The following is an 18,362-nucleotide window of genomic DNA, read 5'->3' as shown; positions in this document are numbered from 1 at the left end:
TCTCTCTGAATCCTATCAACCAAACTGTGAACAACAAAATTTGCATATCAAAGAGAATACAAAGGAACACGACATTTACATTTCAAAGAAATGTTAATTAAAAAATAAATAATAAAGAACTGCACACATCAAAGCTTCAAGGCCAGACAAAACATTGGAAATTCGACCATTAAGTTGAATGCTTTTTGAGTAAATTCTCAATTCCTTGTTAGAAAAGAACTTACTGCGAAGAAATACTATGGTCGAACAAAAATCATAACAAAAATATTTACATTTCCACATTAGTTTGGGGAAAAATTGACTGAAAAAAAAAAAGGAAAATGGGTAGTGAGGCTGCATAAGATTAGAAGCTTTTTTAAGACAACAAAGAGTAAATTTCAAAATTAACAGATGAACATGTTTTATCTACATTTTGTAGAGAATAGTTCAGAAAAGGAACAATCGATTCATAACTTCAGATAGAGTTGATACTTTCAATAATATCTTGTAAATACTTTCATTAGTTGAGAAGTAATGTAAAAATAAAACAAACAAACCAAAAACGGCACAAAAAAACTTGTCAACTTTGATACACTGCATACAAATTTCAATTTCAAAATTTCAAATCCAAGAAATAAAACATCATGTTTTTTAGTTAATAATTTATGATTTTTCCAAACACAGTAAAAGCTGCCTCTAAATAATTTATACTCCAAGGAAATACAGATAAGAATAAATTTTAAAATTTTTATTTGGACAAGCAAAATTAAGCTACTTTGAGCTAGTTCTAATTAATTCAGGCAAATTCACATATCTTTTTTCTAAGTATTAAATAACAAGGGATTGATTTACAACCTGATTGATAGTATTCAGTTTTAAATCAATAGCCAATTGAAGAAATGACTTCTTTTTACAAATCATTTTCTTAATGGCTGCAGACATTGTTGATTTCCAAAATCAATTACACATGCACTGTTAATTAAAAATACATCTTATTAATTATTATTAGTTAGCAATCAAAGAAAGAAAGAAAGAAAGATACATTTTATCATTCCACAGCAGTGATAATTTTAGAGTATTTTACTACATAACATGGATTCCAAGACAGAAAAAATGCATAGATAAGGGAAAAAACCCATCAATTGACAGATGGTGAATAGAAACATGCCAACATAAAAAATAACTTTGAGATATGAATTTATAATTACACAATTTGTTGATTGATTTCAATTTGCCATGCTTCATCAAGGGCAAATTTTTTTTGTTATGGTTCAAATATTTGGTCTAGTTTTACCTTTTTCAAAACCAGTTTAATCCTTTAACTCCCACACTTAATTTGTAAATTCTCCTTACTGTCAACCTTCCAATTCTTATAATGATAGTTCAGAGAATTTGGTATTGGATCAATTAATTATCCCCAAATTGATAGTTTTCTTTATTCTCATCACTTGTCTGATTGATATTGTATCAATATTGTAAGGAGAAATTCCGTCTTGGTCACTCATGGGAGTTACAGTGTTAATTTTTGTAATACACATAAAAGAAGAAATATCACAATAAAGTTAACATGGTTTGAAAAACCAACTCAAGGGCTGAGTTAAATAACAATCATTTTTTTTTTGGTTCAGTTTAATAAAATTCATACTGTAACAGTATTTAAAATAGATTCACTAATTTTAACTGGTCTCTGTTTAAGTCAATCGTTGCATTGGAATATTACATTCTCTTTGAGATGGTTGAACAGAATTGGTTAATGTGTTTATAAAAATCTAAGAGCACATCTGCCTCCAAGCATCTTCCCAGTCAATATCAGATGAACATTTAGCATAAATATTCTAGAGATGAAAGAACTCTAACCCTCCAATATCTTCTAAACATCTAAACAAACTGTACTTGTTTTTTCACACAAGGTTAATGATCAAATGCCGTTCCTTTTTCATACAATAAAAAGATAGTAAGAAATAAAAAAGCCAAGCTAAATAAATAACAAGTAGAATTTGGTATAAAATCCCTGCAAAGACATGAAGGGTGTTAGCTAACATCATCAGTTAATTTATCATCTTAGCTGTCTTTTCTGTCAAAGAATAACTTTCTAAACCAGACACCTACTAACAACTCTATTTTTTGCAAGATAAAGTACATCATTTGTAAATTAGCCTTGAAGCAAAAATTGTAGACACCAAGGTAACATGTGTATCATACTTGTTTTGCCTCAGTTTAATTCTGACCCAAGTTTTGGTTCTTGTTTTAATTTCTTGATATAAATTGATTGTGTTACCTTAAATAACTGATAACTTATATTTATATACATTCCTATCCTAGCAATATACAGGAAGCTTGTCTCCATAGACCTTGTTGATAGCCTAGCCCACCACAACTCTTCTGTAGTTCAGTGGTAGTGTGCCCAAGGTACTAGTCAGAAGATCATGGGTTTGACTCCTATTGAAAGCACTTAGATACCTTTTTCCTACAAGTATGCCTGTGTGATGCACTGAATTACATCATCTTTTGCTTAATAGACAACTAGAATAAAATGTTCAACCTTCCCAACAGATAGAAAAAAGTTTCATATTGAACCTTTCCTCCTTATAATGACCATGTCTACAACACCCACTTTCCCCCATTCCCCAGGTGATCATTAGGACATGGTTCTGTATAAGGGAAACCTCCAGAACTTGACATAAACCTATAAATAATTATATTGAAATGAATTTTGCCTCTTATCAGGTCACGCAACTTAAGGGAATAAGGAGATTATAATTCAAAGCTTTAGAATACTTGACCTTTCACTTTGAAATAAAATACAATTGCTTCTTCTGTGACTTTGACAGCAAGATTGTTGAACTTTGAAGAATACATCACTGAGGCTTGAAAAGTTACTGGAGCATAAGAGTACCTTAAATACAGTTGTAATGTTATAGCACAAAAGGATGACCTTAATATCAGAAACCCTTAGATCCAGCTTAACTACAGATAAGCTCAGTATGATCTTCAAAACTGTTTCCTATCCATGCAAATATTTCCGATGAAATTTTTACATGTTATATAATGTCACGATAGCACTCATCTTTTGTATATAAATTTAATACATTTCACTTTTGATTACAATGTCTTCGCAAAGATTTATCTCTAGAAGGATCTTTGTTTATAAAAACTAATCATAAACAAGCTATGATGCAAATTCGCAGTAAACCACAGACTAATATGAAAACCAATATTTTTTTATAGCAGACATACAATATATATCTAAATATATGTTTATTCCAATATTTCAAAAGTGAAGATGTGTATTTTTGACTCAAAATAAACTTCAAATTTTAAGCTCACATGACTTAGTACCACATTTTTTGGCTCAGAAAATGATTCTGTATTCTCAATTAAAAGTAAAGAATGTCTAACTTCAGAGAAAAACAGGAAGTCAGTAATTTGAAAAGAAACAACATCCAATTTTGTTCCAATAAATCAGAAAACCTCAATTTAAGTGGATGGAAAACCTGTATTTTGGATAAACTGATTATCAAAAAGTAACCATTGTTTCTACAGTAAAAATGTAGAGATATAATGGTCGCTGAACTGATTTAAATGAAACTGATTTGTATTAGGGATACTAGGCATTGTTATGAAAGGATTCTTATCGCAAAAACACAAAAAAACCAGAAAAATTTGATTAACATTCGACAACAAACACGAATTAGCAACTTATTGGAAGTGCGGTTTGGCTTGAGTCTCTCTAAATACGTGATAAAAGTGTTCTCGTCAATCTCTGTAAATTTAAGCCTTGAATGGAAACAAGTGCACTCGATGTGCTTTTTAAATGCCGTACAACAATGTTTCGCGATCACAAATTTGACTTTTACCACCCGCGTTTAAATTCCGTAGTAGGATATTTAGCGTATTTACATAAAATTCGAAGAATCTCCCAAGCATGTACAACAACTGTGTTGTCAAATTAATCTCGCTTCATTTAGTGACTATGGACCCAAAACGAAAAGTGTCCATGATTGTTAGGTTTTCAATATATTCTTAACTCATTCGCAATCACGAGTTACGACGATAAATCTATCATAAATTTTTCACAAACAGCTTGGTGTTTATGAAACTTGATTTACATATATCGTTGCTTGGCCAAATTTTAAACTCACAAACTTGACAAACATGTCCGAATACAAAACCATATTGCTAAGGGATTGAAAAAAATGTTATGAAAATATCCGTACACAGCACGACAGAAACAAATATGGCGGTTTTCTCCGTGATACAAGAAGTGAATGGAATATTAGTTGGAAGCTTCGTAAATGTAGAAATCTGTGATTGTGTACTTTGGTGAATCGTGGGCAAGCGGTGTTATTATTATTATTTTTCCCACAAGAGTGATTGCTGGGATTAAGTTACAATCGAAATTTTAGAAACGTAGAATTGTCGTTACTTTACGGGAATGCACGCAAAGTGATCTATGTTAAAAAATACATTGAATTGGAAAAATTATGAAATGGAAAACTACGTGTTAAAGATTTGTCGCGGGGTAAATAACATTGAGTTTCAAACCTGTCACGCTACCGAACATTGTGCCAAAAAGATGAAGTTCCCTAAATGACGGTATGACAACTCGACGAAAGGAAGGAAGATGGACTTAACCGTCTACAAGCGGTTAAACGGTCGTAAATGCCGAGTGAAATATATGGCGTTTCTTGCAATGATTCCCCAAAGATCGTGCACAAATACATCTTACAATTTCGCTTAAACCCAACTGTAAGAATAATAAGCTTTTAAAACGAATGGGAAAACTCTTGTCAATCGAGCAGCGTACCCCATTTCGGTGTTCTGGTATCTGTTACAATTTCCATCATGTCAAATTTGTGAATGAGATAGGTAACGCATTTCTTTAATTATTGGCAGATAAATTAAAAGCGAAATTTTTGCAACCAATTTGACGTGGGAAGCCGGAAAGAACTTTCGCCACGCAACACACAACTTGGAGTGGCCCCCGCGAACGGTCGTTGAAACATATGCAAAATCAGCGAATGTACTCTCTCGTTTACTTAGAAGTAATTACAACTAAAACTGGAAAGCACTTACATTTCTGCCTTTTAGTGTAACGCACAAGAAAGGTCTGGTTATCCCCCATCACTTAAAAACAGCAACATCACTCTGATGTTCCGGTGGCCATGTCATGGGAGACGGGACAAGAGCTGAAACCACCGTCCAGTGGCAACTCTAGAAATTTGGCTTAAGTAACAGCGTCCGTAAACTCAGCCGGCAATATTTACGTTAGGAGCCCGAGACAAACAAACTGATGGCATCAAATGTATTCAGACTACAAGCGTTACGTTAGAATTCTGGGCCAGCTCTTTGTGTTTGGCATATCTTAATCTGATAAAACTCGCGTCAGTTGCTGAGAGACAAAAACACGCATTTCTGATGCGCACAAAATCGACACGAAATTGACAATTCATTTTCGGGGGGTGTTTAATATTAAAACCAATTAGCAAGGGATCTTAGATCACTTCAGACGTTGCCTTTCACCCGAAAAAAAACTTAACAATATCCCTCCATACATGGACAGAATTACCAAGATTAAGCCTCAAACCCAGTAAAAGCCGTTCTAAAAACATAGAAACAGGAAGGAAAACTTTCGCAATGAAAACAAAACCTTGTAAATGTACCTCCTTCGCTTTTCCGTCTCATTTCACCTCTAACAATTTTCCGTGTTCTTTGAGAGCGCATCCCTTAGAGAGGAACCTCTACCAAGCAAAGACGAGCTCGCTGAAGGAAAAGATTTATTGCTACCGCATTGTCACATCTGTTATACTGAAGATTTAGAAAGAGCTTCGAACAAAGAGACTCGAAAGACTTCCTTTGTCATTGCGTCTTCTATAAGCACTGCTTTGTTTATCGTGTTTGCGTAAATCCCTTGTTCTGTGAAGCTGTGAGGTCATTATGACAAATGCGCTTAGCTACTTTTCGAGAATAACGGTTTAGGAACAACCCGCTCTAAAAAATAAGTCACTTAGCTTTGGTTACTGATCCTAAGTTCGACCGCGCGCGACGAACGCGGTTAACAAACATACATCGCGCGCAAGTCTGTTCTAAACATATCGCTCCGAACTTACCTACAATGGCACATTTTGACTCTTTAAAATCCAACATTGTCGCCTGAATTTCGTAAAAATGGAGGCTTCACGCGAGACGAATGTGCCCAACGGAAACAGAGAACAGATCTGCTCAAACTAGCTGTGCTTTTCAAGGCTAAATATCGGACTAAGGCTTTGTTCAGCTCAGCGAGACAGCATAAAGCGTGTAGGCATTAAGTGTGGTTACACACGGCTAACCTTTAACAATATTAAAAATCAAATACTAAACAAGAGTCTCAAGTAGACGTGACTTTTCTCCACAAAAAGATCTTTGGTATTCTGAGGCGTTCAAATTTGAGACGATGATTTATTTCTGAGACCAAAACCACAATCAACACGCGGACATGAAAAATGTGTTCCCCGCTACAGCGCCTCAGGGCTTTTGTAAAATTTTTCCCTGTAATTTATGAATTGTTTTTAAAATATCAATGATAAAATGCGGAGGACTTAAAACAACGAATATCTCGCTACTACAATAACCTAAGGGACATCAACGCATGAAATTACTCAGCAATAATTCTTTAGAATAAAATCTAAATGAGCATTAAAAGTCTGTTAGAAGAATAACAGAGAAAATACCTGAGGCATCATTAAATGTGTACTTCCGATTTAAAATTGACTTACCTTCTTTCGCGTCTTTCGCTGGCGTCCATTTCTGTTTCTCTCTACCGGAAAACGAGCGGGCTCTTTTCACTTTGCTGCCACCAAAAAGTTTCCCTTTAAGTCCTGGAGGAGAAAAGTTTGATTGAGAACAAATCCAAATTGAGATTCACCGCTACACCATTAACAGAGGAAAACTCTACACGACACAGCGAAGAACTGCCTTCGGATCACTAAAAAAACCCACAACTGACAAAATGGCACAAGACCACAATACAGCTGTTTTTACCTGAGCTCATAGTCACTTTCCCGAGCTCAAAAGAGCGGTTTCTACGCAAAGATGTCCGCTAAACCTCATCAATTATGAGCTGCAATTAGCGTTGATACGCGATCACGCTCTGACAAAACGAATGTTGCAAAGACATCACGCGCCACGCACCGCGAGGCATTTCAGTCCAACTGACGAGACGTCAACATCCCAAAACAATTCCGACACGCTTCGAAGAAAATCATCAGCAAAAAACTGCCCTGATTGGTTTACGCTAGTTCATGAGTAAAAAGGTTGACAGCCTTGACAACGATAGTAATCTACCAGGATGTACATTTCAACGCCCATGCGATCACTGACTCTCGAGTTTGCGGCTGGCAGGCGAATATTTCCCTAAAAGCTACTTTTTCCGCTGAGAGTTGCGACTTTGGCGCGGCAATTAATATATCTACCAATCCCTAAGCTGAGATACCGTTCAATTTTGCTTTTTACCATTATGACAAGATAAGATTTAATCTCGTCTCTCTTGACGAGTGCTAGTGGTATTGAGGTCAGGGCACAAGCGCCGATCGAAATTTGATTGAAAAAAATCAATTTGGTGGTCACGGAAATACATAAGTGTCACACTAAACGAAAGAAAACTGGTTCGCTATATTTCAACCCGCTGTGTTCGAGTTTGAACCTCACTGGGTCGAAATATGCAGAGTAGCCAAGCTTTTACTGCACTTAAAACTTCAATTTGGGGTATCAAATGATCTCTTTTCATAAACATCTGGGAAAAAGCTGAGTTATTTCGTCCAGAAATAACCCTAAATCAAATCTGATGTAGGACAGGAACAGATTATTAAAGTAACATCTTAAGTTTCTGGGCGTCGCCAGCACATTCTTCAATCAGATTAGGTGTCTCCCAGTTACAGGCCAGACAAAAATATCGTCCGTTTGTTATCGGAGCGAAGCTACAGCAACGCACACAAATTATACTACAACCCATTTTAAAGGTCAATGTTTCTCAATAACAACTCTTCAGAAGTAGTATGTTAATCGGGTTTTTACGTTCCGCCTAAATGGACTCGTCAAAAAAGAAATGCGATTGAGTGCGATTTAATTGACGTTTTCAAGGGGAACAATAAACACACTCTTTCCCTTTGTGCTATAATTGAAGAATGGAATGTTTGGTTAATAAATGGTTTGATACATAACATAAACACAAAAGACAAACGAAACCCACGCACGACTCTTTCGGCAGGCCACAGCTTTTTTCTCACAAACTCGAAGACGATTTCAGGACCTCTCGTTATGTAACAGTTTTTGTTATTTTTGGACGAGTTTCCTTCTCTTGCCATGAAATTCAAGAAATAATCTACAGTTTGATAATTTCTTATTGTTGTTATAATAAAAACTCAGAAGTTTGAAGCGTGTGAAAAAACGCATGGAATTTTCTGTCTGGAGGTATGGTGGCGCATTTAAAAGGCTTTCGATCATAATTAAATGAACGCATTCTAACAAAAAAGACGTAATTTACAGTCAAGATTTGTTGAATCGATTAGACATAAATTTGCAAGAATGTTAAGCAATACATTGCCCCTTTAACAGTTTAAACTTTCATTATGTATCAACTACTCAGAAAATTAGCAAATCAGTTTTATCTCGGGTAACATTGTGTGCAGTCTTGTCTTGTGAAAGCACAGATATAGTTTACTATAGCATGTAAATGCGACTCTAATAAGCCGACAAAATTTACAGCATACTTCTACTAGAAGTTGCTGCGTAGTGCAACTCTGCAAGTGGTGCCAAGCGCGGGAAACCATACAACTGGTACCTGATAACTGGTACTGGTTTAAGGAAAACATGTGAATGAACCTGCACGACAAACATGTCCTTGTTAAAGCGGGAAAATATGTCACGAGGCAAAAACATGAAGAAGCGCGCGGAAAATTCTGCCACCGGTCACCAGTGCGAAGCGCGGGAAATATGCAACCATAACCTGAAAACATGTTACTGGAACCAAGGCGCGGGAAAACGCCACGGTACCATGTAAGCGCGGAAAATGTGGTGTGAGTACCTCATCTGATTGGCTGTCAGGAGAGAAAAAAAAACCCTGATTGGTTACTATCACTGAACAATACAAGATTCGGTTGAAGAATGAACTATCGGTGAAGGAATACGAAACTAGATGCAATCGTCTTCAGAACTGTGTTTCAACTTAACAGAGTGAAGGAAAAAGCTTCAAGCATATTGATTTTCGAGGTTTTTCTGACCAGCACGGTTGTTCTTAATTCCAATGCAACTTGCGATCAATAATACTTAGAACATACGACGTTAGCGAGAGAAATTTTAATCGTTTATTACGCTTCAAACAGCACACAACGAGAACTTGTTTTGGATAAAAGCTGGTATGCTTCGTTTCCTGACAGCAAGAAACATACACATTGAAAAAAAAAAGCTCCATCATACAAGCGCAGAATAACAGAATTGAAGAATTTCTAAATTGTTCCTAAGTCCAGATGACTTATTGACTCTTTCAACACACCATTGACACATATAGCAACAAAAAACGAAAACAGCATTTAAAATTAAACACCAGAAAAATGGCGATGAAATGTACAGTCAATCCGCGATGAAAGCAAACCGAAATTTCTATGTAGGAGTATGACCTTTTCAATTTTTTGTCTAAATATTTTTAGTGACCCTTATCTTTGGCGGCTCTCCAATCTTGAGGATTTTTGTGACATGACGAAGCCAAACTTATCGTGCAACTCTATACTCAACATTAGTCAAGGGAAATCCCCGTTTTTTTTAACTGCCAATCAAATGGAAACCCAAACCAATCACTTCGAACCTTAACGTTTTCGCACCCTTGGCACGTGTTGTTTCTTTAGTTTGGCGTCACTAGACAATATAAAACTTCGTCACAGAAAACAATGGATAAAAATGTTGGTTTTAGTATGTCGACGCCCATGAATGTAACTTCGGAACACTACAAACAAGGTGTGTCCGAAATTTTTTGCGTACAGTGGGAGACATAAACATTTCAACTCAAGATGGACATTTGCGCTGCACAATTTATGACGTTTTGACATATAAGTACCTTTAACAACCTGAATATAAGAGGGAAATATCCCAGATAATGTTATATCCTGTTATATCACCGTTCCCCGATATCTGTTTTGATAAAAATGGCCATGCTTCATCTCAGTTCCGGTGCAAACTTATCGCAGTGTCGAGACAAAACACAGTTGAAACCACTAAGATTTTCACCTAAAGCTCATTTTAGTCGCGAGAAACGGAACACTTGAACCTTATTAATGAGTTTATCTGCTTCTATCTTTGACAATCACGTACAGACATTGAGCATTTCAGTCACTGTCACTCAAAAGACACGTATCCTATGGCTGAACAAGATAGCTGTTCACCAACGAATCAGTTAGAGCGCAAGAAAAAGAACACTAAAACTGTATCATTTTCCCGGGCTAAGACAAGTTAGGTTATCAGACTCTATCTTTGACTGTCACGTATAGGCATGAAGTATTTTGATACGACTTTTCCCCATGAGACATACTGCTAACATAGTTGACAGTACATCAAATAAAACGTTAATTTCATGACTGTGGATCTCAACTTTATCAGAGTCACGTAAAGTAAACAATGAGAATATTATCTTTTGAGCTGAAGAGGATAGCTTGGTGAGACAAAAATGTTTCTGAAAGCCACGTGATCAGTTCGCCTTTTATTCATAAAGTTTGGAAAAGTCTGTGGCGTCTGTTGATACTTTTCGTTCCGCTAAAACTCGCCGCCAAAGTTGTTCATGATCTCGTGGACTTAAAATTGGAGTTAACCATGAAACATTACTCTTATATCTTCAGTTTCCTCTAGCGTGACAAGTGTAGACTTTACCCTGTGTGCTATTTCCAGCTTTTCCAATCCTCTTGAGTTCTCCGCCCCACAGTGAATTTTGCCAGCATCGAGATAACCTTTTGAGTGCTTAAACGGCACTAAGAAACTTCAATGGCGCCAATGAATGAGATAAGAGTAGGCGGAAAGAGCGACCGCTGATGGGATGTTTGCCGGCTTTATCCGGTACGTGCCAACATATACTAACTCGGCCGATAAGAAATACCCTGAAATTATCGTTTGCTAGGGTAGGAAAACACCAAAAAAGTCGATGATTGACCAAGAAGGACCAAGGATGGCCGAAGGAGAAAGACTTGACACGAAATTCCAAATGACGAAATTGAAACATTTTAGCCAAATTTTCCAAAAGGAAAAGCTGTTGTCCCGCGTACAACTCAGTGTTGGAATCTTCAAGCTACTCGAGATTTAGCTGTCACAAAACTTGAGTAAAAATTACGAACTAGCTGCGAATAAATCCGGCTGGGGAAGCGAAAAAAACAAAGAAATCTTTTTACAGTCACGGTTTTCTGTGGTTTAATACAACGAAAATCTGAAACTTCCGGCTTACATGTCATTTGTAGTTGAGGTATCCGATCAACTTATTGTCAACGGATAGCAAACAACTTTTCACACGCGTGTATTGCAGTAGGTATCATGCTCATACGAGAGCCAGAAGAAATCCTGACTGAAGTAGAGACTCATTCGAAAAATGATGCGAATAGTGTACGAGAAAAGTATTATGGGTTGAAAACTGTAAGAGCAGATTGACTTTCTGTGATCAAATTTAGTTGTTCTTGTCACGTTTACTTTGATATTTCGAAACAGTTAAGAATGATCGCCACCCATCAATATGGTTTCTAAAGCTTTGAAATTGAGCTACCATGTTACAACAAATTTGTTACTATTCTTCTATGTAGCCAAGGATTCGGGCACTGATATTAGTGCCAGACCCCTTCAAGACGTCTCGCCGGGTTGCGTTGCCCAAGGTGCCCTATCTTCCTGCGGGTGAAGAAAGCTCGTACAGTGAGGCCCTGCTCGCACGCTATTTTAAATGCGATCTCTCATCAACTTTGAATTTTAAAAAATGCTTGGGTAGACGACAGGGGGGAAGTACTTCAGAAGCTGAATCAATAAAATTTAACCACACAATCAACAGGTACTACAGAAAATACCATTAGCGATAAATGCCACGCATTCATTTCCACTATTAGGTCCAATTGCAGTATTCACCTTTTTTTTAACTTCTTAAATGTGCGATTTTTCTAATAATAGTAGTTTCACGTTTTGAAACAAAAGCTGGTCCATCTAGCGCACGAAAAGTAACAAAAAGCCACATTATCATGATGTGGATAAAATTTCAAACACACCGAGCAGAAAATGAGCAATTTGTCTATGCCACACTATAATTTTAAAACTTAAAGTTATTTGAATGAGTTCATTCTGGCGAAACCTAAGTAACGCTCACTCGTATGTACAATATAATTAATGCTTCTTCAAACGCGACAAGAACACTTCATCCCTCGCCAGTGACCCAGGAAGAACTTAATACTCCATCATGAAGCCGAAGAACTTATCAGGAAGCGTCTTAGAACAGAAATGGTTTACAAAATATACAGATAAACTTGGTTACACGAAACTTCTTAGGAAATATTCTCAAGTTTTGCTCATGTATTGTCAATATATTTTTGTTCCTCAGGAATTTGCTGAAGCATGTTCCTTCGACGACTTGGTAAAGTTTAATTCGAGTCTTAACGAACGGGTTATTTCTTTCAACCTTTGGAGTAACTTGAAATACTGGGCCAGTTCCATGCACCATTTCCTGACAGAGTCGCGGAAACGTAATTCTTCGAACAGGGGACAACGGAAACTTAAACAACTCAGTGGCGACAGTCTCAAGATAAAGACACTCAAATTCTCAGCAAAGCCTATAATACTACACTCATCAAAAATAACATTACTCTTTCGCTCTTACATTGTGCTGCTTGCAAACTGAACAACAAACAAATTGCATACTGATATCTCAGATAGCAATGAAGCTGATAGCAACGAATCTACCGCACTGACACAGCGGAAATATCTGTTTCTTGAACTCTTGAAGGAAAATTTGAAAGTGTACTCACCCCTAGAAGAGGATCTAGTACGTTGGATTCGAAGACGCATTTGTGCCGTCGGCATCTAGACCTGTTTAGACCTGAACAGCAAAGTCTTCTCTGCGCGGCGTGCGTGTTATATTGCTTCTCTGCGAGTGGACTTGACTGAAACACATTTAGCACTTCACTTCTTGCGAAACAAACGACACTTGTGTTTCTCAGTCAGACTGTGAACTCGTAAATCAATTGAATATCAATTGCAGTTCAAAAACAAAAGAAACTGGGCGTGTAGTCGCGATAAACAAGAACAATACTGCAAATTACCGGAAAAACTCTGTAAATATCTCTTGGAGTCAAACCACAAAAAGGAAATTAGAAGTTTTTGCCGCATCACGAATTTTAACCGCAAAACATTTACTCCTAAAATAATTGCTCTTATTCACTTTCTGTTCATTTTATAAGCAGTTCTCAATCCCCGTTGCTTGTTCCACTCTTTCCTGTGATTTTAATCTGAGAATGTTTTCGATCGGCAACCCATTAAATCGTTGACTAGTTTGCTTATTCTCCTAACTAATCAAAATGACCAGGCACCGATAATTCAAGGAAAACTAGGACATCGACCGGTCGAACTTAACAATTTGAAAACGTGGCCTGCGGTCTCGTTGAACTGACCGACACAGAGAGAAGCTCTTTCCACTGTCATCACACGCGGTTACTAACGATTGATTTTTGTTGAGTAAGCTAAAGCATCTAAGAGTCTTAAAATATTTGTTAGACATAAATCCTTTCACAAACAACTACATCAATTAACTCAACAACACTTAGGACGTTGGTGAAGGAATTTCGAAAAAAAAAAACTAGATTTTCCGTTCCTGAATTTTGCAGATAATAAAAATTTCGGTAGATATGAACTTCCCTAGGGGAAAGAACCGAAGAAAGCTTCCTCTACACAGGTCAAATACGAAGAGCTTAAAAAAATATGAGTTTAAATAGAACCATCAAAAGGGAATTCTAGTATCCGGCATGAGATCATAAAACCCACTGAAACCGAAAGCCGTTGGAGGGCGAATATGCTGAAATAGCTGAAATGTAAATAAATTCGATTATCACAACAAGCCAATTTGAGTTTCCGAGCATTTTACCACAGCACTCGGCATTCACAATAACCTTAGCAAGCCGCAAAAAAGGAGTGTCATAAACATTCTTTACAAAGAAAATATTCCTTGCTCCATACTAAACAAATTTCAATGCAGAGATTACTTTTGAGACGCCCACACACCGTCTCATGATCAAAAATCGTCGCTGTTTTGTTCATGTTTATTCAAGATTCTATTAAAAAAAAATTGATACTTAGGTTAAATTATCATCAATGGTGCTGCGTTGTTGGAGGAGGGTATTGCGAAATAATTTCGTTTTTATCAACTGACTTGATAATGTAAGCTGATCACGGTAAACCCCTTAGTTAGCAATTCGCTCTGACGAAGGGCTGACGCTCGAAACGTAAGCTTTAAAAACTCTTAACGTTGGTCAATTTACATTATCAACTCATTTGATGAAATTAGATTATCCTGTCTGACATAATATCATTTACCTTGGCTGAATCGACCTAATTGAGAGGCATTGAAAAGTTTTAGGAAATTACTTTTAAATTTTATTGTATGAACTATCATAACCAACACAAATAATATTGTTTGTAGTATTTATTTAAGGCGAAAACAACCTTTCAAACATATTTCCACAGTATACCAAAATGACACTTTCCTTTCCATCAGCTTCATGAGATAATTAACTCGTTTGGGATTTTTGCCTTGATGGTGAGTGAACAGCGACAAGAATCCAATTTACTTCTTATCATTTAATCAACGAATTTAAAACGTGTTTCCAAGACGTATGCGGAAAAAAAACTATGACGTGAACTCCATTTCCTACTCCCTGGATTAACTGACATGTTTGAAGCGTGTTTCCGCATCGTGGGCAAAACAAATCATGAATTATTTTACTCTGACGTAAGTTATATTTAGAAAATCAGCTAAAACCATAACTCGGGTTAGTCTCAAATGCTACAGCTGGCTGCGCAGAGAGACAGTTTTTTTGTGTTGTTCACTACTATAAGGAAAAAAAAGGGGAACCAGCGCGTGAAATATAAAGCTAAGTCTCAAGTCAAGGTGTGCACGCGGGAGCCCATTTTGAAACAAGATTAGCCAGCCAGCGCCCTCTGGAAGCTGCCCTGGTTATCAAGCGAGGCTTTTTAAAAGAAAAATTCCATATGCCGCCTAAGGGAGCAACTGTCCGTCTAGAAGAAGAACCTAAATGTTGTTAAGTCAATGTTCTGTTTTTGTCACAGATGTTCATGACAATAGAATTGACGAGGCTCGGAAAAGGCTGGGAACATCCTCAACTTAACAACTGACTGAGTTGAGCCCGCAATCTTCAGGAATGTTTCTTAGCAACCAAATGTATCCCGATCATCAAAAGGTCTCAAAAGGGAGAGTCACAGGCCTTGCAAGTGCTCGAGTATAAAATTAAGACTGCATTAACCAAATGTTACTGATTGTAGTGCTACACCAAGTTCCGCAACGTTCAAAAGAAAACATCAGTCTACTTTAGCTTAAACGGAACGCTTCGATAGTAATGCCCAACTGAAAAAACCTAATTGTACAATCTACCTCAAAACGGAAACTTATAAAAGCTCGCAATCGTAGGGTAAAGAAGACGAGAAAAATAGATTTTAAAACAACTCGATAGTGATAAGTTTGAACTTCCGCATAACATCCCAACTTGACAAGTTATTTTGACGTTTAAAGTTTGGTTTGTAAACAAACACTGTTTGGAATGGTAGGCACAAGTGAACTATAGAAAGTTTTCAGAGTTTTATTGGGGGGAGCAGATTGTGTTGACGCGATAGGAGCAGTTAGTTCCGCTAAATTTTGAAATATCTGAGAAATTCAGGGTTTAGCGGTTCGCAGCGAAGTCGAAAACTCGCTATTACCTTCAATACCTCGCAAATGAAACTCTGTTATCGCCAAAACAACGAGTTTAAAACTGATTGAAGTCTTTCATAATAAGCTTACATAAACGTAGAAAAGGCCAAAAAGAAAAATTTTCAGTAGATGACGGTGTAAATTGCATCAAGAGATACGTTTGTTTACTTAAAGTGCTGATGGAGATGACGTCGAGTGGTTTGTAATTAAAATGCAATTCGTCGGGTATTTCATTTGCATCTGAAAGTTTTCCGAGAGGTGGTAAAAAAATTTCGGTGTTACTTGAAGTAATCTTCTATTTGCAACTTTAGATACTCATGATGAGAAGTTCGTGAAAGATTCTGAAGGTACAAAAGCTGGAAATAATAAACTCAGACAGAAAGTCTTGAATAAGCAAATATAATCCCGTTTGTTAACATAGTTCTGCCCTAGATGGCCAAACACAATTATGCCACCTTTGTTCGGAAGCAGCCTATGGGATTAACTTCCATTGAAAAAGGTTTGTGTACAACCAACAGAATTTAAAAATTATGCTAAGTTGAGTCTTAAATGCCGCACACGAAATGACGAGTAACGCGAAAAGTTATTTAATTTTATCGAGTAAATATGTTGCATACCTTCGTCAGAAGTGAATGTGGTGCCATCGCAGTTGGTATCCGTGGAAATTTACTTAAACCGTTAAATTCCCAGCACTGAATGACGAGTCGAACTGAATTTCATGAAAATATATCCGGAAAGAGTTCAGACCTTTGAGAAAATTACACAGTAACAATTGCTTCATTTAGGTCAGCTGGAGTTTAATTTTCGCAGGTAGTGAACGCTCGTTTTCCCAGTCAGACAATTTTTTAGGACGCTAAAAACTCCCGCAAACAATGAAAAACTCGTGATTTTGGCGAGGTTTTCGTCGAACACTATTTAACAGGAGTAAAAATTCCGCTCGTGAATCGAACAGGTCCTAGCCTAAATGCGAACATTGTGAAATCGTAAAACTCAAACATGGGTGCGAAATTAATTAAAGCCTATTCTTGTCATCAATAATCCATTCAACATGACAGCATGGTGTTAGAGAATTTAAGTTTGAAATCATCAGCTGTTGATTTCAAGGCGCAATTTCTACTCAGAGTTGATCTAAGCTGTATGTATTTCACAGATTTCGTTTGTGTTGGAATCTAAGAGATATAAAGATCTGTTTTAACTTGTAGCTTGTACGTGACCAGAGTGAAGATGTCAAAACCAAACCCTTATGGTTTTAGAATTCAAGACGAATTAGAAACTTTAGACAGGATAGTCAAGGTTTTCCCAGCAGATCAAACAGCGAAATAAAATTCCATGAAGATCTTCCCAAATGGTTAAGTAAAAGATCGCCTAAAAACTTCCTTATGCCACGGAATAGTAATGAAAAGGCCTACGCTAAATAATGATGAAAGAACCGAGGCCGCGTTTCTTATAGAGTAGTTTAAACACGTCAATTTAACACTGAACGATGTACCTTTGCTAAAGCTGCTTCTCCGCTTGGCTGTAGCAGGAACGCAGGTGTTCCTTGGCATGGTAAAATCGTCGTAAGGCCGGCAACGACCGCTTAACGATTCAAAGCTGCTCATCTGTTTGAAATACGCGCCAGAGATACCGCCATCTTTACTGCAGTAAAGTCTTCCCATGATGCTGAGCTGTAAGGAGCTCGGTGCTCCAACCAATGTACCGTCACCTCCTCGAGGAATATTCCCACAGGGAGTTCTCGGCGAGGGCACTGCATTGAAGTTTTCCCTTGTTGCCTTAAACAGCTCCTCGCATGTTACTAAAAGAAATGGCCGAAACGCTCTTCTACATGGTGCATCCAGGACCCGTATTTCGCATTCATTTTTCCGTTATAATTTATTCCACGATCATTTATTCCATCATCGCTATACATCATACATCGGTAGCTCGGTAGCTAATCTGAAGGAGAGTGAAAATCGATGAATACGATGCATTCGAATTGTCGCAAGACACAACATCACTTACAAATTTTAAAGATCATTGGTAACTAATACTTCACTTTTCAACATGGAGCGAAGTAACTTATGTTGGTAGCGAAGTAACTTATTTGATGGAGTGATCTCACTTTCGTTTGGAGCGACCTAACTTTTGGTTGGAGCGATCTATCCAAATACCTAGAGGACGAACGCAGAGCAATCCAGATTTCTGCGGTCAGATTTGTGAACAAATTGCACTTTTTGAGTGTTTATCTTTTGTTTTCATTACTCAGTTGACAGATTTATCATTTTGGTATTAGATCAATTAATCATTGATACTAACCAAAGTCCTTCTCAAACTTCTCTAACCCTAACCCTAACCCTAAGCAATTTAACTATGGGATTTCACAATTGGTGTAATCAATCAATTTTTTGGCAAAGAGGAGGAAGTTTGGATACACCCTCAGATA

General features: G+C 37.1%; 1 protein-coding gene and 2 long non-coding RNA genes across 15 annotated transcripts in view; 2 read left to right on the top strand and 1 right to left on the bottom strand.

The window, feature by feature from the left end:
* LOC113675979 (uncharacterized) overlaps positions 1-17,875 on the bottom strand; it is a 31,309-nt gene extending 13,434 nt beyond the window's left edge. For 2 of the 13 annotated variants that reach the window (XM_027192584.2, XM_027192581.2), the window contains exons 1-2: positions 17,430-17,875; positions 6,735-6,836 (exon numbers count right to left, since the gene is read on the bottom strand). In XM_027192584.2, the coding sequence (XP_027048385.2) occupies positions 6,735-6,836; positions 17,430-17,598 (271 nt within the window). In that variant the 5' untranslated portion in view covers positions 17,599-17,875. Of the gene's footprint in view, positions 1-4,524; positions 4,842-5,055; positions 5,431-5,642; positions 5,773-6,089; positions 6,392-6,734; positions 6,837-6,999; positions 7,477-12,989; positions 14,185-17,429 lie in introns of those variants that run through there. The other 11 variants (XM_089183459.1, XM_089183460.1, XM_027192580.2 and 8 more) reach the window with 7 other exon arrangements.
* Positions 10,708-13,356, top strand: LOC149039621 (uncharacterized). Its single transcript, XR_016180028.1, has 2 exons — positions 10,708-11,055; positions 12,566-13,356. It is a non-coding gene; the product is annotated as an uncharacterized LOC149039621 (long non-coding RNA).
* On the top strand, positions 13,462-16,338 carry LOC149039620 (uncharacterized). The gene is made up of 2 exons (XR_016180029.1): positions 13,462-13,670; positions 15,304-16,338. It is a non-coding gene; the product is annotated as an uncharacterized LOC149039620 (long non-coding RNA).
* Positions 17,876-18,362: the final 487 nt, after the last annotated feature.

Source organism: Pocillopora damicornis, chromosome 9 (genome assembly GCF_964200805.1).
Source record: "Pocillopora damicornis chromosome 9, jaPocDami1.2, whole genome shotgun sequence".
In the NCBI taxonomy this organism is placed as follows: domain Eukaryota; kingdom Metazoa; phylum Cnidaria; class Anthozoa; order Scleractinia; family Pocilloporidae; genus Pocillopora; species Pocillopora damicornis.
The sequence above is the reverse complement of the archived record's forward strand: the minus strand, read 5'-3'. Positions and strand labels throughout refer to the sequence as shown.